We start from the raw sequence: 24,559 nt of genomic DNA, 5'->3' as shown, positions 1-24,559 counted from the left end.
CATACAAGACAGCATTGGCAGAACTCTTGCTTTATGGTTTTGGAATTGATTCTAATGTAGAACTTGTAAATTCCATAGTCCAGTCTTTTTCAGTAAGTTCTACAGTGTTTACGTATTTGCTGTTTACTGCAATCCAGATATCGACGATTCTATATATGACTGTCTTTTGGAAAGGATTAGTATGGCTTTGTCACAGGATTCAAAAGCTTCATTCATCATTTGTGGAGACTGTAATGCAAAGCACAGTGAGTGGCTAAATTCAAATTCCACAGATCAACTTGGCTAGTATGCTGTCGAGTTCTGTGTATCCTCTGATTTTGTCCAGCTAATTGAGGAACCCATGCACATTTTTGGTAATAGATTAGACTTCATATTCACAGATGTTCCAGCTGTTCTCAAGTCCAAGGCCTATGAATATATAGGCACTTCTGATCAGTGTGCCATTGAGATGGACATATCTGTCAGTTAGTATGTTCCTAATGCCACCATTGGAAAAACAGTCTGGCTGAAATCCAGAGCCAATTGGGGTTGCATTATTGAAGCTTGCCAGGCACTTAATATTTCAGTTGCTGTATTAGATCCTGATCCCAAGAAGAAGTTAAATGAAATGCTGATGGCTGTTTTAATAAGATCTGTCCCCAAAAAGGTCATGAAATGTAGGACAAATGACCAGCCATGGTTTGATGATACATGTAGACAAGCCTGCCATTACAAACAGACCAAGTTCAATGCATGGAGACAGAATAGTTCAAATGAAAATTACACCACTTTTGTTGAGTCTCGCTGTGCTGCAAATAGAGAACTTACCATACAGCCAAGAGAAATTACAATAATTCCTTGAAGAGGAAACTTGAAGGAATTAGAGCCTCATCTGTGGTGGACCAAATTTGCATCATCTATCTTTGGGTCAGGCTGAACTGCTTCATCGAGCTTTTGAAGCTAAGCAATCAGCTAATTGATTGATTGATTTTAGTATCAGCTGATGATGTCCCTCTCCCTGATACTTGTCATCCTGAACCTATTCTTACAAAATTTGCATTTTGCTCCAGGGATGTTGAGAAAATTCTGGATAATCTTGATAGCTGAGATGGAGAAGATCCTGATGGTTTCTTCCCTCTGTTTTTTGAAAAAGTTTCTGGTGTGTTTTCTCCCAAGATTACTAGATTCTGTAGGTTTTTATGTTGACGTAGTATCTTTGTGGATGAGCGCAAGCTTAGTAATACAGTGCCTGTTCCAAGGACTGGCATATCTGCAGACTGCAGTAACTACAGACCAGTTTTTATTCTCCCTATATAAGTATGTGGAATCTAAAGGATTGTTAGCTAATAGTCTACTATGTGCATACAGGAAGCAGTAAGGTTCCTGCGATGCTCTTGTAGACTTAAAATGCCATTAGCAAGGGAACCTTGATAAGGGTTTTGAATGCAGAGTAATTCAAATAGATTTTAGTGCTGCTTTTGATTTAGTAAATCACAAGGCACTTATTTATAAACTTCATAATCTTGGAGTGGTTAGATATGTTTTAAGACTACTTCAAGATTTCCTTACAAGTAGGCAGCAGCGATTTGCTGTGGAGGGGATCTTTAGGGAACCAAGACCTATTGTGTCTGGAGTTGCTCAGGGTAGTGTTCTTGGTCTGCTGTTATTTTTAATATTTATAAGTGATATGGTTGTTGGCCTGGAAAACAAGATTGTTCGGTATGCCAATGACACAACACTTGTGGGTGTAGTAAAGTCTCCACTTAGATGGAACTTTGCTGAATGAGTCTGAAGCTTTAACTATTCTAGGTGTAACTTTTGAGAAACATCTAATGAAAGTTTCAGCAAGTGCCGCAACAAAAGTTAGGTATTGTTCGTAAGGCCTTATATATTTATAACAGTGATAAAATCAGTTCAACCTGGTTTAGGTAATTTGTGCTTCCTTTACTGGAATACTGTTCTCTGGTGTGGATGTCTGCTTCTGCCTGGGATTTATCTCTTTTAGATAGAGTAGTTCATGGTGGTAGGTTTCTGTTTCCTAATATAGCAGCTATGACTTAGATCATTTACAGATGGTCTCTTGTTTGTCACTTTTTCATAAGTTGTATTTCAACAGCGTCTTTCACATTCACAGTTAATCCCAGATCCCCTTTATCAGCCACATTGGAATGTGGAACAGTCTCCCACAGGATGTCGTGCAATTGGAACTTTGGAAGTTCAAGGAAAAATGCAGTGCATTACTACCCTAATACTATTCTTCTTGTCTCTTAATACATTTTTATCTATTTATTAATTTTTTTTTCCTTTTTAATATGCAAGTTCTCTTCTCTCTGTATTTCCCTTTACTTCCTCCTACTTTTTCCTAGTGAACGCCATATTCTTTGGAAGCTTGAATTTCAAGTCAGTGGCCCCTGCAGGTTTGTTCCATATGAGTGGGTTTCATCTTCTGAATAATAATAATAATAATAATAATAATGATAGTAATAATAATACACTGCAAAGGTTAGCTCCTGCAAGGCTTCCCATTACCTAGTCCCTGAATAAGGTTCTGAGACCTCTGTCATCCGTTCAGTTCATGTGCTGCAAAAGGCAGCCTTTTTGACTGCTTTGGCATCAGGAGCTCAGATTTTCATACTGGGCTCTCTTAGACAAAGACAACATTTCACCTCTCATACACCTGGTTATCATTTGCTGTTGTCTTCTGTTGTGTGAGATGAATGATGTGGATTAGTGATGAGTGGCCAAGATGGCAATAAGTGCCCAGATATTGAAAGTGCATTGCAGATTTCTTGCAAGTACATAAGCATAATATTGAAGTACAAGTTTATGTGATGGATATTATGATTGCATAATGGCCTCTTTTCCTGTTCAAGAAGACAGTTCACACAATTTACCTTTTCTGATTTATGATAACTGGTCATCAGTAATGAAATTTTGATTAGTGAAGAGGTTAAAAATTATTGCATACTCAAGAGCTTGTTTATTTTTAGTTTTCATTATACCTGTACTGTTACTTACCCCTAGCATAGAATGAAATAGAGCAGCATGAAAAGCATTACAAAAAATTGCTCCAATAGAACTGATTTTTAAGCAAGATTTTTAGCATCTGTATTTTTATTTAGAAATATATTTTTCTCAGGAAAGGCCTGTGCATCATTTATTAAAATTTTAGTGCTTGATTAACACGTGAACTTTTCCATCATTAATTATTGTTATTGTGGCTCTTTCAACCCAGTAGATTTTGTTGACATTTGTTGGTTTAGCATGTCTGTTTTTGGTTGTGTTCCTGACCCATTATTTCTTTCCTTGCTTGTACTTACTTCAGGAATGTCGGGGGTAACATTCGTGATGGGATCACTGGACTGTCAGGGTAAGTAATCTCAGTTATATGTGGGGCTCTGTTGTTGCTAAGAATATTAGCTTTAATAATGTATAAAGATTCGTCAAATTACAATACAGTACTTGCTTTCAGTTTGAGATGCCTTTCAAAATATAATAAAATGTTTGACTGAAAAGTTTGCTGGCTGTTTTTACATTTCAAGGTGTTAATGTTATTCATTTATGCAGTGCAGCATTTTTATTCCATCTAGCCTTGGCTTTGCCTTGCTTGTTTTCAGTTATATGTGATGTAAAGCTATTTGCATTATTGTGATGATTAAGGTAATTGTGCCATTGATATTCTTGTTTATGTGATTTTTTCAATGCCTATTTGCATCATGCTTGCACTGCTTTTTGACATTAACGTTGGTATATATTAGTGATTTACATAATTTTGCATGACGTAACATTGAAGTTGTACTGGAATTTTTGCCAGGACGGTGATAAACAAGCCAAAGGAGATAGCTCATCTTATAAAAAACAAGTTTGGATCTGCTGATAATATCAAGGAATTAGCAATTGAAGAGGACCGCGATGAGGAACGAACCCATCATGGCTCGGCCACACTTCCAGCTGGTGCTGGTCTTGTTCCTCCCACTTCTTCGACACCAGGTGTAGGGGGAGGAGGAGGATCAGGAGGAGGTGGAGGAGGAGGAGGAGGCAGTAGCATCCATCATCACCACAATGTCTCAAATCTCACTGGGTGGGTATTTTATGGTCATAGTAATTATCACTGACTAGATTTGTTTAACATGGTTATCAGAATACAAATATGGTACTGCTCTTCCATATACAGAAAACTCAGTACAGTAGAAGTATTGTTGACAAATCTCTCCAGTGCCCTTGGATTCTGAATGATAATTCAGAAGGGGATATGAGCTTCACATCTTCTGCATTGAAAAGTAGCCCAAGGGTAACTGTTCTTAGCAACCTTGAATCATGGTGAAGTTGCATCAGGATCATCTTGGCAGCCTCCTCATCAGCTTGTAGTTTTTGTGATGTTAAAAAGTGAACATTGGCTTACTTTTTAAAATACTCTTCAAATCCTCCATATTGGCCATGGCTTGCAAGAAATGTCACCTTGTAGTCAGGTCCTCCAGTTTGATCTCTCAGACTTGCAGCTTATGAAAATCTGTGTCATTATCATTATGGTGGATATACTGGCTCACTTCCTGTTCATAACCTGAATGCAGATGAATAGGAGCCACTCTGTCTATGGCATCATCGCACGTCTCACTGATTCCTCTGGCAGCCATAAGGTGGTACAGTCTGGCTCACTGTGACAACAGTATGCTTCTTCTGAAGAACCAGTAGACACAGTTTAATGGGCAAATCTTAGTGCCTAGGCAGCACTGTTGCCACATTGTTATTTGTTGCAGTATCCAGCTTCACTTCAAGAGCCAAGCTGCTATGGACCCTCTTTGGTGGCAGACATTTTCTCAGTGATAACTATACAGATCTTGAAAGACTTTAATGCAATCATACTGATATAAATGTTAAAAAGCACCAAAGATTTTCTTCCACATCCTGTTTTGACTTTTCTAGGAAATTTAGTTTTCTGTTGCTTGCAAATCATTGTTTTCCTATTACTTGTACCTTGTATCCAGTGCTTGGCATATCTAAAGGAAAAATATATATATATCTTTATCTGGATGCTAAGCAACACCCTGCATTCAATAAACAGAGAGCTGTTCATAAAAACATCATCTAGCTTAAACTCTGAAAGACAAGGGAAATTTTACCAAACCATAAAAATATGGCATTTTGTAAATTATAATTTCTTGTAAAACTGTACTTTGGGGTTTATGATGATAGATTTTATTACTAACAGAATTGGCTTTATATTTTTCATAGCCACCACCAAAGTTCATCTGCACAAGGTGCTGGTGGCAGCAGTAGTGGTGGTGGTCACCATGGGAGCAAGATAGGATCTGAAGATGGATCGGAATGCAACTCGTCGATCACCAGTGAAAGTGTGCCAGGTGGTAGTACTACTTTAGGTCACCTTACATCACCAAGAAATCACCATAACCAGGTCAGTAGGTGCCACTCATTTGAAGTTTGCTAAAGCAAGAAATGTTATCCAACATTGTTGCATGTGAAATTTTTCTTAATTTTCACAGTAGTTTCAAAGAGAACAAACTCTTTCTTTAAAGCTGGTGAAAATGAAGCCCAAGTTGGAATTAATTTATATATTATACTTTACTTATATTGGCCAGACCTATTGAGTTCAGGATTTTAAGCTAATAATACTGTATTTAAGCATTATTTTGATATTAAGTTTTGGGAAAGTCATGAGTGAACACATTTTTTTATAACATGGCCACTAAGAAAAGTAATCTATTTACAATATAAATTAAAATTATGAACTTTAATGGGCTCTAATGAAAATATTGAACATTCATAAATTTAATTCTGTTACAGTATTATTAGAAAATATTACTGTAGCAGTAATATCTTCTAATGAAAATACTGGAGGGTACCATAAGATATATTTATTCTTTTTGTGAAAGTGGTATGTAAAAGAATTAGGCTGAAATTAATTCATTTTCACCAACAGATCAAATCTAGCCACATGGAGTTTTTAGCAAACAATACAGTATTGGATGTAAATATTTTATGTTAACATATCTTTATTTGCTACTAGTGAAATTAAAGTGTAAAGGTTATCATCTCATTAATGTTGTTAAGTTTTATTGTTTTTTATTGTTTTTAACTGTCCCTTTATATTTTAAAGTTGACTGGTGTAGAGTTCTATGCTCTCCCCGGGGGAACAACATTGGAAGACCTCCTTATTGACTTAAGAGAAAGTAGAGAAGAGTCGGCAAGGCTTAGAGAAGAAATAGAAACAATTAAGGTAAGTTAGCTACTAGACTTTATGTTACCAACCTTCTGTAATTGTCTCACCTTTTTACATTGGTGCAATACTTCCTTATCTTTGAAAGATATGGAATATCATAATTGCTAGTTACTGAACAATTGTCTATGTGTATTGACTTTAGTCATGTAATTCACAGGTGTAGTACTGTTTCAGAATAAATATTTGTGAATCAAATAGTCTTGTAATTCACAGGTGTACAGTAGTACTGTTTTAGAATAAATATTTGTAAATTTTGATTCCTAATTAAAAGTTCAAGAATTTAGAATAAACAAAGAGAATTCAGGCTTTTACGGACTAGTAAAAAGAAAAAAAAATCGTAAGACGTCAACCACAAGTTGTGCATCTCGTTGTTTTTGCAATATTATTTTTATCCTTTTAGGGTTAAATCAGTTTTTTCATCAGATATGAAATGTAATATATATACTTTATTAGTCCACAAATGCATGTATTATCACAAGTGATTTTATGTTCTTCATATAAAAACTAAAGAAATACAAAAGTTGATGCCTTTTCATAGTTCAAGCTGATGATACAATAGAAGATGGGAGGGAAATAAATAAAATTGTCCCAAACTTACATGGAAATAGTCAAAAGGATGGAAAAAGAAAGTTGATAGGTTAATTACAAACTTCCACAGAGTGAAAGATACAGTCCACTTTTGTAATCTCTGATTTGATTGTTCATAGACTTGTTGTTGAATGTGATGAGCTGGCATATGTTATGAGGGTGACTGGGAGTGGGAAGCATCCTTGTAAGCTCAGTACAGCAGTGGCCAAAAATAGCCAATGGAAAAGATGTATAAAACATTACATTGTGGTGGCAGTCAAGAGGATATGGAAAATAGGTAATGGTGGGATTACTGATTAGACAAGTTATAGTGAATCAATCCTTTTGAAAAGTTAGAAAAAGGAAGAAGTGTCTCAAATATATGAGCAGTATTTCAGATAGTATTTATTAAGCCCAGTACATAGCTCTAGTTTCAGGATGAAGGAAGGTCAACATTCAAACTGCGGATTGTTTATGCTCATATTTTATTAATTTAATCCAAAGACTAATTTTGAAGTAAAAAATGCATACAATATTGATGGAGTGAGTAACATTTTCATGTTATAGAAAACAAGAATAATTAGAGATTATACGGAAAAAAAATATGTTGGAATTATCTTGATGTTAGTAACTTTACTAAGTTTGTTTTTTATCTTAATTCAAGTATGGTCTTGAATCAAGAGATAATACATTAAGAAAGATCTTTTGCAGTTGTATAAAAGTAACAATGGATAGCTGGAATATAAATATACAGGGCTGAATAATTATCAAATGCCTGAATAAAAGAGGCAGCCTGGTGTGGATCACTGATAGAAGAAAAATACAATAGTAGGTGAGAGAACAAAACTGTAAGGAAGGTGCTGTTTTATTGAAAGCATAATAAAAATTTTTGTAAAACCTAGTAGATATCAAACATGAATAAGATGGGAAGGAATTTCAAATTATTTTACATATTTGCAGTGACATTAAAGGACAGTAGTTTGGAATATTATTAGAAGCCAGTGCATGTTTCCAAAAGGAAGAGTTAAGTGCAGGAATTAGTAATCAGGCAACAGATAATAAGAGGTGGAACCAGTTCACAGGCAGATTCCTTGAGAAATTCTGTAGAAATAGGTTTCATAATAGATGCTGTCAAGGATGTACATAACGCACAGAATTTACAAGCAGAGAATATAGGAAGTTGCAGTGGCTTTGAGAACATGTCTTTCAGTTACTTTGGAGTGGATAGGTTTGTGTTCATGTGTGTTTGTAAGATGTTTACATATGACTTTAGAATGGGTACATTTAAAGCACATTATTCAGAATTAACTTTTTTTTAAGTCCTTTTCTCATTTTTCTTTGCTATTTTTTTTATTGTTGTTATTCTGTCTTTATAGCAAACTTTAGCAACTGAGGTAAACAAAATGCTAGAAGGATTGTCGGAGGAACGTTGTCGATGTGATCGTCTTGAGGACCAAGTGAATGACCTAATAGAACTCCATCAAAATGAGATGGGTAATTTAGTAACGAATATGTCTGACATGGAAGAAAAGGTTCAATATCAGAGTGAAGAACGAATAAGAGACTTGCACGAGATTGTTGAAAACTGTCATACAAGGGTAAGTATTTTCTTAATACTGTATTTTTGTTTGATGAATAGCATATGCTTCCCTTACAACATATTAAAAATCTCATAGAATTCAGTTGACCCATAGGTTAGAAATGTAAACAAAATCTTGTTAACATCCCCTTGTTTTTAGCATGGATAATAGTAGGGCAATTTGTTTCTTCCTTTGCATTCTCATCGATTACCTTTGGTCTTATTCTATCTTACTCCTATTTTCACATTTCACTTAAGACTGATTGATTGATTTAAACTTTCATCAAAACAACAATGTCTGTCAGCAGAAACTGATCCTTTGGTGAAACTGTGTAACTCTAGATACACGAATCCAAAGTCTCATAAAGCTAATGTCATTTCATTACCATTATGGAAATGTGGCTCAGTAGTCAAGTCTTCCTTTTTTTATAATAATTAGAATAAAAAGCTTTAACTCTAAAATTCATCTTAAAATGAAATGGTCCATGAGGAGAAAAATAATTTTGAAGCCTGTATGGGTTTGGGCCACAGTGATGTCCTTATAAGTTGTTGAGCAATGTTTTTTCACATTCACTAACCCCACCATGAACAATGTCGTATGTAAAGTACTAATAACAATGGGTTTAGTTATGCATTCATAAAGAGAAGAGTAGTGGATGGTTAAGTTTTTTGCTGCCCCATAGTTCCAACTTTTTGGAAGCATACTTCATGCACAGACTGATGGAGATTAAAAAAGTTATCAAGTTTGTTGTACTTTATTAATGTTTAGTTCAGTTGGCTGGTACAGTAGTCTTATCTCATATGAGAATGAAGAATTTATCATATTGTTGATGGTTTACATTGGGTTTAATTTAATTTATGAAATTTAGGTTGTCATTCAAGCGTTGGGTCACTTAAGCAATGGCATTCAGCACATAAGACAGTGAAAAGAGGGAGTTAGAGACAGCAAAATAAATAAATCTAGAAAATAAAGGACATGAAATACAAGAATCTAATAGTGGAAATAGGAGAAAATTGTATATTTGCATTATGAAGTAATAGAAAGGTTGGGCAGCCAGATTAAAGAAAGGAAGTGGGAATGGTTAAGTAAAAGGCTAAAAATTGGATGGAGCCAGAGATGCTGCAAACACCCTTTAGAACACCACGTGTATGCACTGATGACACTACTCACCTATTAGATGTTGGGTTTGCTTAAATCCAGATTAGTGAGACATTATTAGACTCACATAGGGCTACCCCAAATGATTTTTTCCTATGAAGGGTGAAAGGAATGATGTATATTGAAGTTGAACAGTCAGGGTGAAAAGACCAAAGTATAAGAGTGCTGGCACACCAAAAGCAGACAGGTAAAAGAAAGCAAGCTATAGCAATTAAATAGGTTAAGGGTGTTCACACTGACAGTGGCCAGGAAAAATAAATCTAGTGATTAATCAGGAGGGTGATGCTCATGAGTATGATATTTCTCATGATTTTATTGGCAGTGGGGTTTCTCTCATGCCTTGGCAGTTAGTCTTGAGCCACACCAAGCTGACTAGTGCTGTGCATTTACTTTTTTTGACCTTTTGCAGTGCACATAATTCTTGCCAGAGTGACATATTTTTTATGTAAAAAGCATAAAATTATGAGTAGAAAGTGACTTGATTTCCTTGATGTAACATCATTTTTAGACTTTATAATATAGTTCAGTAAAATTGCATTTTAAATTGCAACTCATGGAAAAATTAAACAGAAGATTAATTTGCATCCCCCATTTTCAAATATAAAAGAAGAAATGTCATTGGTTACCTTTTACCTTTCCCAGTGCATATACTTGTATATGAGCTGTCTTACTGTTTCATTACAATTTTGCACAGTGTATTAATAGGCCTCTGAGGATGTATTAATAGGCCTCTGAGGATACTTGGAACTGTAAAAAGCATGTCATTATAGTACTCTAAAGTGCACCACAGGAATAGACCTATGATGGAGAGGATACTTGGACTTGTAGTGTGTTATATCATGCACTATATCTCATAAGCTTCCACATATTCTCAAAAGGCTGTGTGGACTTGTACATACATTGTACACTTTCCCTTTGTTATGTACCATTATTTAAATGTTATTCCCCTTACAAACTCAATAAGTCGTGTTCTTTCACATTTAAGGGGTATGCTAATGTATGTTGGCTCTCTGACCTTATGGTCAAGGGATTTTATTCAAAATTTCACATGTCATAGTTCAACAGACCATTAGAAGTCTTTTGTTAGGAAACCAAAATATTCAGCATCTTAGTTTATGTAATATATACAGTTAAGAAAATGCGGGTACCATTTTCATCACTTATGTGAACCAAAGTTGCAGCCTGAAAATTTTTACTTAATGACAAACTTAACTTCAATATTTATACTTTACCACCGACCCTAAAAATTTAATTGAACTTCAAGCAGTCGTCTCTTAAGATATAGTATTTTACTTTAGGTTATAAATTTTTAGATAGGTTGTAAGTTTTGAGAAAATTGCAAAAGGAAAATAAATAATTGCTTATTTTGTAATAGCTTCAAAACTGTGATAGAGAGAAAGCTAATTGTTTCAGAGAAAGTACATCTTTTTTAAGAAATGTACTCTGATTATCTTATAAGGATCTGATGAAAAACAAAATGCTCCCATCTGATGAAAAACAAAGTGCTCCCTCATTTGTTATTTTCATACGTAGTAAACAAATGCAGTGGTCAGTGATATAAAGGATGCAATAAAAGTCAGGACCAATGGAATTTTATTACATCATAAGGATAAGTGATATAACTCAAAATAATGGCATACATACTTGTTTACTTAGAAATTGTTACATGCTATCAGTATACAGGATTTGGTGATCACCTTGGATGTTTTCCATTCAGATACCAGAGAGGCAAATCAACAAACAAACAGATGAAGCCAAACACCTTGCCCATGCCATGAGTCAAAACTTACCTTGGCTGGCTGAAATTCCTGAGAGAACTCTACCTCTCTTTAGTTGAGACACTTGTCATTTGTTCTGATTTTTTCTGCTGCATTTTAATTTCTTGTAGTTCACACAGGTTTTGAAACTTTTCTATTATAATATGGCTCCTCCTTCTTGGTCCCATAATGATGGAAAATAAACAAGTAATCAACAGGAAAGCAGTGACACATGTCACAACTTCATCCACATCATGAACTTTTTGCAAGTGAGAGAGATGGGTAGGGGTGCATAGTAAGAAAACATTACCATACACTTATAAAGTTATGTTCGTGAAAAGGTTTTGAGTGTGTGTCAGGGGCGGACGTGTTGGAGGTCTCTCTCGCGTTTTTTACCAAAAAAGAAGGGGTTTTTGCTCTTGGTGATTATACCTCTCATAGAAGGCAATGTATTAATAGTGTCTCTACGTAATACCTGGCGCATAAACCGGTTAGTGTTGTGTAATTGCAGATATATTAATCTATGCTCTGTCCCAATCAGTGCCTTCGGAATTTTTCAAGTTTCAACTTCTCGAAGCCTATTGGCCCTGGGAAATGGGTAATAGAGTGCTGTGTATGTGTTAGTGCTTGGCTCTCCCTTTACCACAAAAATGTCATCTGACCAACCTCCAACCGTTGTACCAGTGACCCTGGCACCTAACGATACCTGTGCCCCACACGCAAGTTCTGTATTCGCAAACAATTGTCTTTACTTTATCCAATACCAATTGAACCATTCCGATATCGAGTGTACTATACAGTCCGTCAGTGCAGCCTTCTCCGATGAGGAAATTAACTCTGCATATACAAAATGCAGACCTGATACCAGATACCATTCTCCAGGAGCGACCCACAAAAAGCCTATCCTCTATCAAGAAAGTATCATATTTCACTAAGTGGCTAAGGACCTGCTCAGTGGAAATCTACACTGATGACCCTTACAATCTGCCTCCAAAGGGGCCTGCTGATCTAAGCCTACCTGCAGTGTACCATACGGCAGAAAATGCCTTTCTAAAAGCAAAGTCCCTCTCAGAAAAAATTGAGGAAGCAGAAGACGAATTTTCACAGATCTGGGACATGATCAAAGGAGGATTACAGGAATCACTCGACAGTGGAAACTGTGGAAACAAATAACAATCTTTCACGGATCTGGGATGCGATCAAAGGAGTGCAGGAGTCATTAGACAGTCGCACAGCAAGCCACCAGACTCCTTTGAATGAGGCATCTATTATTTCCTCACCTCCCCAACAACACGAGAGAAGTGAGGGTGCGATGCGAAGTCGAGATGGCCATACCCTCCCATGGGGGAACTGCCCTCTCTCCCTCGGATGAAGCGCCCACATCACCTGTAGACCTATCGGAGAGGACCAACGAACCCCAAACCGCCTTTCCCTCCCCAGTGCCTCTGGTGGAAGACAGATCTTCAGTGACGATCACCAGCCCTCGTGAGTCTTCCGACCCTATCTCTCCCCCACAATCCCCTGTCGTGGATGAAGATGTGATTGATCATGAGGGGACTGGGGGCTGGCAGACACAAACAAGTAGAAAAAAGAAAAGAACGTCTGGAGTGTCCAATGAACCGAAGCCCAACATTCGTGAATCACCTCACCCAAAACTTGAGAGGTGTCATGTTGTGATTCACAATTTACGGTCATCAGTGAAACTTGACGCCATAGTAGAGAGAGTCAAATTTCTCATGGGCTCCGACCCCCTTATCTCCCACGAACTCCCATGCAAAATTAAACATAAAATGGCCTACAGATTTACCTGCCTATTTCACCACCTCGATGTTCTTAAAGGCGAGAATTTCGGTCCTAACATAAAAGTCTCAAGATGCAACCTAATCCAGGACCAACCTCCCCCAGGGGAACTTACTAACACCCCAAGTAGGGGTTCAGGCACAGACTCACCTTCAACCACAAGTGCCAGCCATCCTCCCAAGCCGAGTGAATGCCCACCCCTACTGGCCAATCCCCCATCCACCGAAATGATCAACTGATTCATTTCCCATCTTTGTGAGCTGTCATGGATACACTAGATATAATCTCTTGGAATATTTTTGGCCTCAAGCGGAACATTCCTCCCTTAAACATGTTCTGCAAAAACTTCAAAGGCATCATTGCATTGCAAGAAACGCTCCTCTGGCCTCATGACCTTGCCATCTGCGATTCAGTGCATGAAGACTTCAGAGCTTTCTTAACCTCATCGATGCAAGTTACAGATCACATCATAGCCGGTCGCCTGAAAGGGAGCCTTTCTTTCCTGCAGCGCAAATCGCTAGACAATATGGTCAATGTGTTGACCTATAGGAGTGATAGATTGCTGGCGCTTCAAGTGACAGTAGGGGACTCTAAGATCCTAAATATTAATCTTTATATGCCCTGGGAAAAGAACGATAATTTTGTCAGTACTGCATGATCCTAGGTGAGTTACACAGCATTATTCACGACTCTACTGCTGATCATATTTGTATAATTGGGGACCTGAATTCACACCCCGCAAAGCAGTTTTGTAATGAACTTTCTCGCTTCTGTCAAAATCACGCTCTCCGAATTACTAATGTAATGCTCCTCCCTCCCTCCTCCTATACCTATATACAGAACAGAACAGACACAGTTACAACCTCCTGGCTGGACCACTGCATCACGTCCCCTCAACTTCATGATTCTGTTGTGACCTGCAGCATTTGCTACGATCTTGCAATGGGCTATGATCACATCCCCTTACAGGTGTCATTCAGCACCCCATCCCTCCCTACCGTGAACCCCCTAACTGATCACCCACCTATTGTTAATTGGGATTTTAAAAACTAACAGAAAACCAGATCCTTTAGGGAAACCATGGAAACCAGGCTGCGGTCAATAGCTCAACCAGCAGACGCCTTACTGTGCACTAACCCAAAATGTAGAAAGGATCAGGAGAGATCTGAAAGAATTCTGTTCGAATATAGTTTCCGCTATGCTTGCCTCCGGCAGGGATACCTTTAGATCTCGTCAAGGCAACTCTCATAAGGTACCTGGATGGAATGACTTGGTGAAAGATCTTTATACATATTCACGAGAAATGTTTCTACGGTGGAGGCAAAATGGTAGCCCGAGGGAAGGACACTTTGCACTGCTAATGAGGCAGGCGAGAGAGCAGTTCAAACTTGCCCTTAAGCATTGCAGACTGAATGAAAAGCAACTAAGAGCTGATGCAATGTCTAGAAAATTAGAATCTGGCAATTACCCCCGTATTTGGAAGGACATTCAATCCCTAAATCCCAAAACTAAAAAGCTATCACAGAGAGTAGGAGAAGCCGTCGGTGACGAGGCCATTGCAAGAATGCGGGGCGATCACTTCAGCACTGTCCTGAATTGCATAAATGATCAAGACTCAAGCAGGGATGTAAATAACCTCCTCACTGATAATATTCAGTTTCATTTCGCCAACCATATTACACCAGGTAACATCAGCGATGCCATAAACAAGCTACCTAATAATAAATTGCCCGGCTGCTGAAGCTTTCAAATTCTGCCATCCGATAATTTACATTTTGCTAGCTGCTCTGTTCAATGCGTGCACAATTGACCAGTTTCTCCCAGACTCCCTACTCTTAGTTCACTTAATACTGTTAATAAAAAAACAAGCTAAAGGATGCAGCTGACCCTAGCAATTATTGCCCGAGTGCAATTACTACAGTTGCGTCAAAGATACTTGTTGTTCTTGTAGTGAGACTTCTCCCCTTTCTACACACTACTGACAACCAGTTCGGCTTTAAAGCAAACCACTCGACCGACACCTGCATCTACATCCTGAAAAAATTGCTGAACTATTATCTGTCATCAGCCTCTCCTGTGTTCCTATGTTTTGTAGATGTGAGAAAAGCATTTGACAGAGTAAACTACTTGAAGCTCTTCCTGAAGCTGCACAAACGAGGCACACCTCTATATCTAATTGGCATTTTATGCTGTTGGTTCTCCGCACAGCACTTCTGTCAAATGGGGTAACGTATTGTCGTACACCTTTGGCTCCCTAAACGGGCTCTGGCAAAGGGGCATTCTCTCTCCATACCTGTTTAATGCATACACAGATGCCCTGAATGTCAAACTGAACTCACTCCTAATCGGATGCACTATCAACGAAACAACAATAAACAACCTCTGTTACTCTGATGATATGGTTCTGATTTCCGCATCAGTGCAAGGTCTCCAGCAACTCATCAACACCAAGACCCAGTGTGTCACTGTTCACGAGCCGAAATAAAGCTTATTATTAATAAAGATATTTTGAGCAACTTAAACACAATTATATTCAACTGTTACAGAGTGTCTAAAAAAAATTTGCTTCAATATTGTACTGATAAGAACATTATTTTATTTGACAGTATTGCCATATAATACTGAATGCTGATAAGGGAAAATTTGCCACTCATTTATTTTTGTAACTGTATTAACATGCTGATTCACATATTTTAATTATTGTACACTACAAGTACAGTATATAATTCACAAAATGGGAAGCATTATGTGAAATATAGTTTTGAAGTCAGAAAAATAAATAACTGATTCTACATTTTCTTTGGTATTGCTATTTGTATAAAAAAAAACAGTATTTTATTAGGGTCCTTAGTAAAATTAAGTTTCCTGAAACAAGAAAGAAAAATTTACAAAAGTTTTGTGATAATTTGTTGTTCACAGGGCCATAAAATCATTAAAAAATTGCCTATAAAACTTGGAAAAAGTTTTTTTGAGCAGTAATACTTTAGGTTGTGTTTATTCCAACTTTAAACAGTCTAAATTTTCAGTAATCAATTTTAGATGATATCTTGAAATGCAGCCAGTTGCTCTCTACTCACCCTGTAAGTGCCCTTAGACCTGTATTGTACTTTGATGCCATAATTGGTATTGTTTTTATTTATAATTTTTTTTATATGACACTATGGGCAAATGGAAATGTACATATGCTACATGGTGTTTATGTAATAACATAGCATAATGCTACTATAGCACCCATGAAATGATGTCAGACATATGTTACCACTGTGATCTAGCTTGCTAATGATGACAAGGTCATGGCATTGCCCACTTTTGGTGTGGCTGTCTGCCACTCACTTTGCTCTCTCACCTCCTTTTGGTGTATCTGCACCCAAAGGCAGTCGTAGTTTAAGCCCAAGGGATGCTGTAAAGAACCATGGATTAATAATGCTCAAGAGTGCCACAGAATTTTACCAAATATCAAAAATGCTTAATACTTAAAACTTAATGGTTTTATCTCCCTATTAATTCCTAATGTTTAATAGGTCATTAGCAAACTAAAAAAAAACCCTTGTTTACATTCTCTGAATAATTACATTGTGTTCAGCTTTTTATGTATTTTATAGTTTGACCAGACAACTGTATTTAAGTTTCAAATGCACACACAACTGATTCAGAGGATTTTATTCAATAGTACAGTATTGTTTGCCTTGGATTTTTCTACTGTATTTCTTTTAATTAATTTAACTAACTTATGTTTTACAGATATCCCGATTAGAGCATCAGCAGGCACAACAACAACAACAGTACCTGACATTAGAAGGGTTAGAAAACAGCAATGCAAGAGCTGTATTTGTGAAGCTTATAAACATTTTACTCACTGTATTGCAGGTAATTTTTACCCCACCCTCATAACCATGAAATATTAAGTGATGATTATTAGCATTGAATGAGTAAATCCAAGTCTTCAAATGTAGCTCATACAAAGCTAGTGCTTTTCTAGCATCCCCCACCCCCCACAAAAACCAGTTTCATATCTTTACTTTCAAGTGTTCAGTAAATGTTCAATTTCCATCTTCACTTTCAAGTATACAGGAACAGTGCAATTTTTATTTAAGAACAGCATCCTTTCTTACTAGTGCTCTCCTTTAATTTTTTAAGTTCATTCTCCATTCATCAGTGGTTTATCACATTTCCTTCTCAATCTAGCAAAAATTTACAGTTTTTTTTCTTCAGGTGACAGATTTGACGTATGTTAATTGTAAAAGTAAAGAAAGGAATTTGAGCAATTTCTCTTATGTAGAAACTGCAGGATTCATTGAACCTAATTTTATACTTAACTGTATACCGATTGATTTATATAGCTTGGCATCATTAACTTCAGTTAAATAATTTCATGCATGTAAACACTTTGAATTTATTGGATATCAAGATAATACAGTATAGTTGTGTTCAAGCACTGTCCATAACAAACTTGAAGCTTTTTAGTTTACCTGAGAAGCAAATTACATTATGTGTTAATGACATTTGAATATCATTTTTTTTTATATTCTTTTTCTTTATTTTTGAAAATATTTTGACATTTTAAAAAATATATTATTCTTTGAAATACAGGTACTTTAATAGTTTTTTCATTATTATGATTGTGCGAAATAAGTTTTATCACTGTCTGAATTCCCATCTGGCCCAGGTCTTCACGTGCCTTTGCTCCATGAATTTCTGTACTTTCTTATTGGTCATTGTCCTGGTCCCATAACTCCTTTTCTTATTAACAGCTCTTCTATTCTCTTTACATGTCTAAACCTCCTCGAGTGTTTTTTTCAGCCACTTTTACATTTCTCAGCACCTTCCTCATTAGCAATATGATCTTTCCAAGTATTCTAACCATGTATCTTAGCATTTTGTACATACACCTCATCAGATTGTTCTCCATTTTCTCCATTTTCTTTGTAGTGCCCATTTCACTTCTATGTTGGGATGTGCAGGTTTTATGCATGCCATAGATGCTTGCTGTGGTTATGACTGGGATCCTGTTATTTGCCATCAGTTTGGAATACATTGTCTTTTCCATCCAGGGTGTTGCTACTCTTTTATTGTGGTGGCCCTCTCAGTACCAACTTTACAATCTAGTCTCTTGCCAGGGTAACAGAAAAGTTCTACCTCCTCCAAGATCTGCCCTTCCCCTAAAAACTTATCTGCACTGCCTCCCAGTCCTGTGCATTTCAGATACCTTAATTCTTCACTCCTTAGTATCAGTGACATCAGTTACAGAGCATGCATATTATTGATCCTATACCTCAACTATAACATCCACTTTTCAGACTGGAATTTGCCATTTGCTTTCCTTCTGGTCACTTGACTTTGCTTGCATTGATTCTTGTTACAACTCAGGTCATCTGCAACCAGCAGCCCCCAGGGCTGCCAATCTCCACTTCTATGTAGCTCCCTCTGTTGTTCATTGTCACAATCTCCCTTTCATCATTCTCTTATCTACGTATGAAACCCCCAAGGAAGGAGGGGCTAGTGCCATCAGTGCACCTCAGACAGTGCACTGTAGACCTTAAAAAGAGCAGTGTGTTTGCAGCATCAACTTGACCCCTAGCTGCACCCATTTTTTAGCCTTTTACTTTGCCTTCAGTGCTGCTTCCTTTCTTCTCTCACTCTCCTTCCTAACTGCTGTATTACTTCTTGGTGCAAATGAGTCATTTTCAACCAGTATCAATTTTAGATTCTTGTACTTCATTGCATGAATGGCTGAAAATACTCCAGTATTTGGCTTTCTTGCCTAAATTCCACGATTCTCTCATTCATTTTACATGTGAAACTTATGTGATTTCTGTATTACAATACTTTTTCAGTCTCTTCTGCCATCTGACTCATAATATTCTTCTTGAAGCTATATTCTCAAATCTACAAAGTCTTGTAGATACCATGTACAGTACTTTTATTGTTTTGCATGATTCATGTCCATATAGCAATACAGATTCTATGAGACCATTAAATACTTTTGTTTGCTATTTCAGTCTATTTTATTTCCAAGTTGTATGCAGCCACTCCATTGTTTGATTTGCCTTTTGTAGTCTTTCACTAATTTTCAACCCAGAGTAGTTGTATTTGATATCATTGTTCCTAATTATTTTGGGGCTCGTCCATAGTAGTTTTCTCTCTTGGCATTATTTCATCCCTTTCTGCATAAATTATCCTGAATTCATAGACATACCATAATTCCCATCTCTCTAGATATATGATGCATTTTATGCCAAATAAATAAATAAAGACTAGCTGCTGGTACCTGAGAGACACCAGCATTTACCTAGAATTTATCTGATATAACTGCCTCTCATTTCAAACTGTTGTAGTACTGTACGATATTACTTGCTCAACAAGTCTCTGATAATCTTCTGCTTTTGTAATGGCATTTAATTGCTTTTCTTGATATCCTGTCAAATGCATTCTCATGATTCATAACAACAAAGTTTTCTGTAATATTTCATTTCCAGATGGTGCTACTGTTGTTGCATCATTTTAAACTTTCGTCTGTTGTTCATAAAGTAAATTTTAACAAGTTGCATCTGTTGTATTATCACATTTTCCAAGTCAGTGCCTTTTTAGTATGTTGCAGTAAACATTCTTCAATATATTTTATACTATAGTGCATTCACATTTCTTTTGCAAATTAATTTATTCGTGTACTTTCTTCAACCTCCTCCAGTTCCGTTTCCTCCTGTATTGTGTTTTCACAATTAGTACTCTGTTCAGCTAGTTCTCCAGTTGCTTTTAGCAAAGTTCTTGGAGATTTTCCTCTTTTTTTTTTATTTTAGCCTCTTCAGAGCTGCCTTAAACTCTCCAGTCTTCACTCTTTATATTAATTCCCCATCATGTTCATGTATTATTCATATTGTCATCATGTATGTTCTCAAAATCATCATGTCCATGTCTTATTCATATTGTCATAATTTATGTTCTCAAAATAGTCTATGTCATTCCGTTATTCATTTCTATTCAGCTTTTAGTTCTTGGTCTTTTATGTGTTTTGTCTTTTTTTTTTACAACTTATATTAATTTTACAGTCTTAATCATTTATTGTATGTCTTCCATGCCTCTGTCTTTTTCTTGCATGTCCTTTGCCAGTTGACAGATCTTGATGGCACCCTTCTTTTCTATTGCCCTTAGTTTAAACTGTACTGCTTCAGCCCAGCCCTCCAGCCCCCAACACATACACACACACACACACACACACACACTCTCTCTCTCTTGCTGTTTTTTTTTTAACTCAGTTTTCTTAATTGCAGGTACTGCTGTTGGTAGTGGCAACAGTGGCTAATATTTTAACACCGTTGCTGCAGACTCGAACTCGATTAGTTGTCACCATAACTCTTGTTGTATTTATAATCTTCATTTACGTACAACTACCTGAATTAAAAGAATTGTGGCAAGCGGCTGTTAGTAGGTATGAACATTTTGTGGGCTTAAAATAGCAGTCTCAAAGCCAGTATTTGATTTGTTCCTGTATAAAGACTATTCTTGTAACTTTGTTGTTGCAAGAAGTATTTAAAATTGAATGATTTTTAATGAGTCATACTCCTTCTTCTGTCCAAAAAATATAAGAGTCATATTGATTCTTTGTATGAAAACTTTATACATATGTGTGTAAATACATGTATAAGTTTGCATTACTGGCACAAGCTGGCCATAGTGTTACTCAGTTGGGTTACCATGAACAGAACCAACTCTGTTGAACTGTATACAGTATCGCCAGCACATTGTTGTATTACAAATGTAGAAAGTGTTAAAGACTGAAGTAGTGAGTGAAAAGATGTGCTCTGTAAAGAAGAAAAAAGTTGTATAGCATACGTGTGTTACGGTTTTTGCATATTGAGGTGTTGTACCCAAGTGACTGTTACAGAAGAACGTTGAAATAATTTATTATCATAGTGCTGTTTCATCCAGCTGTTGTTCATTGCTTGGAAAGGACGTAGAGATGGCTGGCTCACATGGGGCTTGTGTGATAGCATTAACCAAAGCTGGGCAATATATAAAAATAAAAAAGTGTGTTTTATAATGTGCTAATCTATGACTTATTTTAAATCATGGAGCACACAAAATAACCTTGTGGATAAAATGTCAAGAGTACATGAAATTCATGGATTGGTTGTCAGCATGTTGTTGTAACCACGAGATATTTGGTAGCATGAAGCAGTCATTTAGTTGAAAAGTAAGTTAATGAACCCTTGGAATCACATATTCCTGCCAATATTTTATAAAAGTCATAACCACTGGTGCCACATGCTGACAACAAATCCAGTCCTGATATCATGCATACAATTGATAATTTACCCCTCTTTGCTCTCTACTCCCTTTCTAGAGGACTTTTGTTCCTTATACTGGTATCTATAAAATGGTCTGTAGTGCATTCCTAGCAAGTCCAGACCATTTTTCATAAGTAAATTGCTGCTCTCTCTGTGTGATTAATCACTTTTTTTTTATTTCATATGAGAGTGGTTAAAAATGTACGTTAGCAGAACTGATATAAAGATGAGATATTGTTATTCAGGGGTATTCATTGGTGCTGGTGGGGTTTTTTATTGTGACTATTTTTCCTTTCCTTTTTTCCCACATTAGTTAACCTGTGTTTTTTGTCATTACAAATTATATTGGTGACTTGTAGCATTAAAAGTCAAGAATCAAGGGATGGTGGAAAATAGAAAGTTGTTGCTTTTAATGTGTTGAGAATTTGATCACTAAAGTTTGATTTATTGCTTTTATATTGGCTTTTAAAGTAGCATAGATTGATATTAAAGTTAACATTTATAATATTGTACCTATATAAATTAACCTTTTGAATCAATAAAAAATTAAAATGTAGCTAATTGCATAGTCGAAGATCCACGTATGTATCTGTAGGCATCCTCAGACTTTATAATCATAGCCAATATTAGGTGAGTTGACATTTGTTACAAAGCAACTGCTAAGGTACTGCATGAGTGCAGGATATGTTCACCCATTATTAGCTTAAGTTGGCTATTAAAGAGGTGTATTGACTTAAAAATTAACAAAAATCAGTTTTGTAACTTAATATTTGTTTTCAGTATTCTAAGCTTCACACTAAATGGATACCTCTTCAAGATTTATTCCTTAAAGTACAGACTCAGATTACATTTAAAGGAACTCCATCACTATGCTGAATCTTATTGCACAGTAGTTTCTTAATTGGAATAATGCATGCAACAATTTTTTGACAGTTGCTTCATAGTACCCCCAAAATAATTGGTATGTCATCATGTGGATTCTTAGTACAAGGCCAGAACAGCTTTGTCAGGTAGCTACTCACTCATTAGAAATATTGGCATAGATCAGACATAATTCCTTACTCTGATTTGCCATAATGGAAACTAGCTCCTCAGTAATGTTGACATAGGGGGACTAATAAAGTACATTAAATTTTACATACTTTGTATAATTTTTTATTTCAAACTTTTTACTAAAGATTACTCTACATTCTGTAGGAACTAGGTTTCTCAAAATTATCAAATTATGGTTTGGTAAAGATTACTAAATATTTGTTTGGGGTGAATATTTTACTGCTGCATGGGGAGCCTTTATTGGTAAAAGGGGATGACAAGTTTGTAAAACTACTTTCAACAGTGTCTTAGATTTCCCCCTCCTTTTGTCTGGTAAATCAGCAGTTTTGTCTGAACCTTTTAGAAAATTTACTACAATACTGTACTCTCAGCTATATTTAACTAAAGTATCTAGTGTCCCAGAATGTTTTGATCTTGGAGACATACTTGTTCCTATTTCCTAGTATAAACAAAATTGGTAAAATCAGGCCATGTTTAACAACTCATTGAAGTACAGAAGTAAATTTTTCACAGGCGAGTATCAGATGTAATGAAGGTAATGGTACTCTAATGTAGGGGTAATTGACAGATGGTCATTTTAGTTACTTAAAAAGAGGTTTAAAGCTTTTAGATGTTAGCTTTTGCCACGTACTTATGCACATGCAAGATGATACAGTCATGAAGAGGATGAATGTGTTTGGTCCATGTTTGACATTTATATGTGGAGATGTAACACTCATAGAGGCATTAATTGTGGCTACGGTCATTGTTGTACTTCATACTGACGTCTAGAATATTTTGTGACACCGTGGCAAAGTTTTGCAATGTAGACAGGTTTGGTTCAGGTTTATGGTCTTTGACAAAGTCCTCGTCACTGCTGAACGAGGCCATTATTAATAATAGTATTAATTCCATGTAAGGTTGCATCAGTTGAATGTGTTGCAGGGTTATCTAAATTGGCTTGCGTAATAGAAATAGGACATCAAAAGCTCAAAAAAGGAAACAAGTAATTCACTTTGATACATGTACACGTAGAACAACAACTCTGTTGCAGTATGAAGTAATTATTCAATTACAAACATAACCATTTTACCAAGTGCTTCTTAACATATTATATATAATATATATACAATTATATATACATATAAATACACTATGTATATATGTTTACACAAAAAATAATTATGGTTGGACCTGAATTGTTGCACACATGGGAATTTGGGGACCCACAGCAGCCCTTTACAACCACAGCTGTAATGCCTTCAAATATGGCTTTCCACATCAGGGACAGTTTAGTTGTTTTCTGATGAAGCATATGCTTTTGCAGTCATTAATCACACTTTATTTCAAGTTTTTAAAAGCTGATAAAAATGCAATTTTTATTTTTGTTTTGTAAGCCAGCAAGTCACACATTTTCCATTCCCTGGATGCCAGTCTCTTTAGTACTGTTTTTATTATTATTATTATTATTATTATTATTATTATTATTATTATTATTATTATTATTATTATTATTATTATTCCATTGAGCTGGGTTGATGGCTGCCGAGTTCTCTAATGATTTTGCAAACTCTTATTACATAATTCTTATGTCTTAGGTTTGAGATCTGATTTTTTTTTGGGTAAATTATTCATGTCAGAGTTTGATGCCAATTTGGCAGTTAGGCATATTATATTAGTTGTAAGGGATTTTTTTTCTTAGAAAATTTCTAGTAAATATGACACTCCATTCTGAGTTTGATTATCATTCCTAAACTTAAGTCTTAAGTTGTTTTGACTGAGTTAATATTCAGAACCACACTGAAAAGATTGGAGAACATTAAGATAATATTTTATGATTCTTTACTTATGATAAATTTGAAATAATCTAAGCTAATTTGCACATGAATTCCTTTTTAATGCAGAGGAAGATTACTCCTGCAAGATAATCCAGATCTGTTTTGCCACTGTATAAAGAGAAAATTATAGAGAAATATAAACTTTATAGTATATTCCTCTCCGTACTTAGTAACAAGTTTGGCTTTTAAACAGATTTAAGATAGCTGTATTGAGTTCACAATTTTTACAGAATATCTGAGGGGGCAAAAAGGCTGACATTTATCACAAAAAATGAGAAGTTTCATGATGTACATTTATAAGTGAAGGCTGCCAAAAGACAAATGA

General features: G+C 36.0%; 1 protein-coding gene across 14 annotated transcripts in view; it reads left to right on the top strand.

The window, feature by feature from the left end:
- LOC136842616 (transmembrane and coiled-coil domains protein 2-like) overlaps nucleotides 1-24,125 on the top strand; it is a 499,544-nt gene extending 475,419 nt beyond the window's left edge. For 8 of the 14 annotated variants that reach the window (XM_067110211.1, XM_067110216.1, XM_067110215.1 and 5 more), the window contains 7 exons: nucleotides 3,305-3,349; nucleotides 3,794-4,060; nucleotides 5,212-5,392; nucleotides 6,095-6,214; nucleotides 8,161-8,382; nucleotides 16,821-16,946; nucleotides 20,348-24,125. In XM_067110211.1, coding sequence (XP_066966312.1) covers nucleotides 3,305-3,349; nucleotides 3,794-4,060; nucleotides 5,212-5,392; nucleotides 6,095-6,214; nucleotides 8,161-8,382; nucleotides 16,821-16,946; nucleotides 20,348-20,533 — 1,147 coding nt within the window. In that variant the 3' untranslated portion in view covers nucleotides 20,534-24,125. The remainder of the gene's footprint in view (nucleotides 1-3,304; nucleotides 3,350-3,793; nucleotides 4,061-5,211; nucleotides 5,393-6,094; nucleotides 6,215-8,160; nucleotides 8,383-16,820; nucleotides 16,947-20,347) is intronic. The other 6 variants (XM_067110218.1, XM_067110217.1, XM_067110213.1 and 3 more) reach the window with 2 other exon arrangements.
- The last annotated feature ends 434 nt before the right edge of the window (nucleotides 24,126-24,559 follow it).

The sequence above is a fragment of the Macrobrachium rosenbergii genome, chromosome 10 (genome assembly GCF_040412425.1).
Source record: "Macrobrachium rosenbergii isolate ZJJX-2024 chromosome 10, ASM4041242v1, whole genome shotgun sequence".
Classification (NCBI taxonomy): domain Eukaryota; kingdom Metazoa; phylum Arthropoda; class Malacostraca; order Decapoda; family Palaemonidae; genus Macrobrachium; species Macrobrachium rosenbergii.
This window is presented reverse-complemented; position numbering and strand designations above follow the sequence as displayed.